Raw genomic sequence first — 4,289 nt, forward strand, 5'->3', positions numbered from 1 at the left:
AATAATAAAATAAAATAACATTCGAGAAAATCTTAATGAATCTAAAATTAAGTTATAACATATGTCATAGTATCATATATCAATATAAAGCCAATATATGATAACTAACACTCAGAAATAACCACCACTCTAACTTCAAAGAAAATTTGGCAATATATTAGTATTAGAATTGAATACACCCTCATTTTCAAATATATTAATTACCGTTTAAAGAGAAGGTAGGGCTGCATTCACAACTTTTAAGATGACAACTCCTACGGGTATATCTATTTTTTTAATCAAACCAAAAACAAAAACTTCTGAGACGATAGAATGATTTAGTAAACTTTTCTTTGATGTAAGAAATATAAAATATGACTAAAATCTTAAGATCCTAATTTCCACGTTAAATTAGAAAACAACAAGTGACAATTACATTTTTGAAGTTATCATGGTGTGATGTCGACCAAACACAAGAAAAAGCACAAACAACGTAAGAAAAAAGTTGTAGTGAAAGACTGATGGTCACTCCATACAAACCTGGTACTGAAATTGTTCAAAAAATCGGTCACAACCATTGAAGATGAGACCTTGGAGGAAGACATGATTTAGGTTAGCCCGGCCCATAGAAGAATAGCGAGCAGGAGCACTATATGGTAATGTATGACTTATTTCTCCAGGAAAGAAAAGTAATGGGCTGAGTTCTTGGGCTTATTATGGGCTTCATCTTTCGGTCAAAAAAGTTGACAAGTAGGGCTTAAGAACCAGCCCTTTCAATTACGTCAAGCAAGACAGCTACGGCATTGCCCTTCAGAACCATAATTATCAGATTATATTGGGGTTATGGGTTAGTTGGCTTGATTCGTATATTTATGAGTAAATTTGGATTTATTTAATGATATTTCATTAAGTTTGTTTAAATGAAATGATATATTTAAAAAAAAATATTATTATTTTATTTAATCAGATCTTGCTCAAATTTAATCAGATCAATCAAATTATAAATTGATATATCAGATTGTATAACTAGATAAATTTTTATTTTAAAATTTTATTTAGGCTATACTCTATTCTTTAATAATTATATTCAAAACCAAATCATATTACCACAACTCAACATACCGTAATTGGAAATGAAATTAAGCGAAGAAAAGAATTATGAAAAAATTGAAAAATATGTATAGATTCAAGAACTGCATGATATATATATTAACAAAACAACAAAATGTTATAGGGTTTGTTTCACTCCTGCTGTAAATAGTATTACTTTACCATGTTAACATATTTGTCTTATCATTTGATAATATATTTATACTATAGCTCAATTGTTTATAATGAGATCGTAGGTTTGATGACAATAGGAAAGAGTTATACGCGAATTAAATAGCAACATTGATCTTTATTAGGGCAAACGAAATTAATTATTGAAATTATTTGAAATACCATGACATGAAATTTTTTCAACAGTAGCACTTGCAAACCAAACTGACAACACTCTTAATCGACACTTACAATTTATAGTTTTTATTAAGACAACGAGCTAATTAATATTTTCTTCAAAATAAGTGGCATATCCCATGCATTTTTCGAACACTAATTAATTAAGCAGCAGGATTGGACACATCTGGTTGGGATATCGCTGCTTTAGCTGCTGCAAGCCCTCCATTCCACATTCTCTCATTGAATGCTCTACATGTAGACTTTCTGTAGATGGCTGGATGGTCATTGTCGATCAAGTCTTTTGCTGGCCCTATTACTGCATCTGGTGATGAATAGTAAAACGAAGGAATAGATATTCTCTCTTTATCGCAGTTCACAACAACACGATGAAGCACACTTTTGTATCTATCATTGCTAAGTACCTAAATCATTGTAAAAAATCAGTTCTAATGACATATTCTTTAATGCCTTCCACTGTTGCATATTCAACATTATCAATATTTTTTTTTAATCCTTTTATTATGGCATCAGTAATAATTCAAAGGGCATGTTAAGAAAGAAAAAGGAGTTCACCTGAATTTGATCGCCAACATTGACGACGAAAGTGTTGGGAATAGGACGAATATTAACCCACTTGCCATTTTTGAGGACTTGGAGTCCAGGAACATCATCAATCAAAAGAATAGTGATTATGCTAGGGTCAGTATGGCCAGGCAATCCGAAAGTAAGCTCTGGCTGTGGACAGGGTGGATAGTAGTTCAAGGCTATCCCTTGACCATGCATGCTCAAAGTCTTGTCTATATAATCTCTTTCCAAGCCTAGGCTCTCCGATATGGCTTCAAGCAATGCGAATTCTAGCCCTCTAACACTTGTGCCATAATTAGCCACATCCTCCCTGCCAATAATAACTTGTCAAATTAATAACAAAATAACTACAATATGGTCTAAAAATAAAAGTAATGCAAATGTGTGTGTGTGTGTGTGTTTAGTGAATAGATATGTCCTATGATAAAAATTTACTTGAATGACGGAGGATTTGAAGGCCATTCATGCTCATAATCTTCGATAGGATAACTATGAAATTTCAAGGATTCTCTCCAGACAAAGACTTTCTGATTCTTGTTGTTAAAGCCAGTGGTCAGTCTGATGGTCTTGGTAGGGTCAATTGATTGAAATTTCAACCTTTCATCATTTGGCAGCTTGAAGAATTTCATTGCTGTACTCTGTATGTTGTTAATCGTTGCCTCTGGAATTCCATGATTCTTCACCTGGCAATATGAAAAAATATACTTTTAGAACTTATATATATATATCGTCAAATCCGAGACTCATCATTTACAGCCAAGAAATCCAATGATAACATTTATTTTACTAATAACTAATTAATTAAAACAATGAAATATATATAAGATTACTATTTACTACCATGAAGAAACCATATTCTTCGCATGCTTGGCCAATCTGATTGATAATGAGAGACCGGTTTGGACCGTCGAGGCCATCAAGATCAATGAGAGGAATGGAGTCATCTGATGCGTCAAGCTCTGAGAGTTTTGGTAGATCAAAGATAGGATTAATGTTGTTGGATGGAACATCTTTCACGTCAGAGATTAGAAGGGATGATAGCACCTCATTAGAGTACATCATTGTTGAAGCTAAATAATTTGTGGGGATGTTTTTATTCTATGACCTCTGGGTTTGATGAACAAATTATGTGCTATTATTTTGTTCTTTGAACCTATTTATAGGTAGAAACTGATACAAGAAATGATAAAAGATTGGAATCTCTTAAGAATTTGGGAAGTGTAATCCAATGTTTCGGTCCAACTGCAATGAGTACAGAAAATGGAATTAATTGTATGCACAGCATAGTGGGATCTTGACCTTACTAGTGGTAATGTTGTTGATTAGCTAATTGTCTTTTTATTCTAATTTGGTGCTGCCTCGGAGGATTCTCGGTGCCGAATAAGCTCAAGGAATACTTAATTTGAAGAAATATTATTTAATAAGAATTGCAGAAATAACATTGTGCCAATCATTTTTTTATAAAAGAATATAAACATCAAATAAATTCGATTGCCGATTTGACAAAACTTATAGATTTAAGAAAATTTAATTCCACTTTCATTTTTTTTAATTTGAATATTTTATATAAAAAGTAATTATTCTTGTTCTAGATTAATTCAATATGCTCAGAGTAGGAATAGAAATAATTATATATTCACAACAATATTTTATTTACAAGAGCAAAGGATTGATAATAAAAATCTTAGTGCCTATAAAATGGTTATTTTTGTAAGGGTTAGTAACTTTCTAATGATTAATATTGTTTCTTGAAAAATGGTTTTTGAAAAATTATTTTCTAAATTTTCTCGTGTTTATTTGTTATTAGAAAAGTTGATCAATGAAAAATATTTTCCGGTCAACGGAAAATATTTTTCAATTAAAGAAAAATTTGACTTGGTTTTCAGGAAAGTACTTTTCTTTTTAGCTATGTTTGTTTTCTGAAAAATAATTTTTAAAAAATTAATTTTCAAACTTTCTTATGTTTGTTTGTTGTTAAGAAAGTTGGTCAATGAAAAACACTTTACAGTTAAAGAAAAATTTGACTTGGTTTTTGTTTTCTGAAAATTTAGGCGAAAAACATTTTCTGAAAGTTTTGAAAAATTTAGAAATGTCATTATTTGCTGATTATATCAAATTTAATCTTTAAACTTTTGATTGCTATGTATATTTTGTTTTGAATATTTATTTTTCAATTTCATTTCCTAAAATTTAATTTTTATATTTACTTTGGTCCTCATTTTTATAATTTTTATTTGCTTTTCTCCTATTATTTTTTTATTGAAATTTTTTTCTATCAAATTTGG

General features: G+C 30.3%; 1 protein-coding gene across 1 annotated transcript; it reads right to left on the reverse strand.

Moving 5' to 3' along the window:
- Positions 1-1,361: 1,361 nt before the first annotated feature.
- LOC105135043 (1-aminocyclopropane-1-carboxylate oxidase 5-like) lies at positions 1,362-3,116 on the reverse strand. The gene is made up of 4 exons (XM_011039715.1): positions 2,845-3,116; positions 2,440-2,687; positions 1,993-2,314; positions 1,362-1,841 (listed from the first exon to the last, which is right to left on the reverse strand). The coding sequence occupies exons 1-4, from the start codon at positions 3,064-3,066 to the stop codon at positions 1,581-1,583; spliced, it is 1,053 nt and encodes a 350-aa protein (XP_011038017.1). The 5' UTR covers positions 3,067-3,116; the 3' UTR covers positions 1,362-1,580.
- Positions 3,117-4,289: the final 1,173 nt, after the last annotated feature.

This window comes from Populus euphratica, unplaced genomic scaffold, assembly GCF_000495115.2.
Source record: "Populus euphratica unplaced genomic scaffold, PopEup_1.0 scaffold172.1, whole genome shotgun sequence".
Taxonomy (NCBI): domain Eukaryota; kingdom Viridiplantae; phylum Streptophyta; class Magnoliopsida; order Malpighiales; family Salicaceae; genus Populus; species Populus euphratica.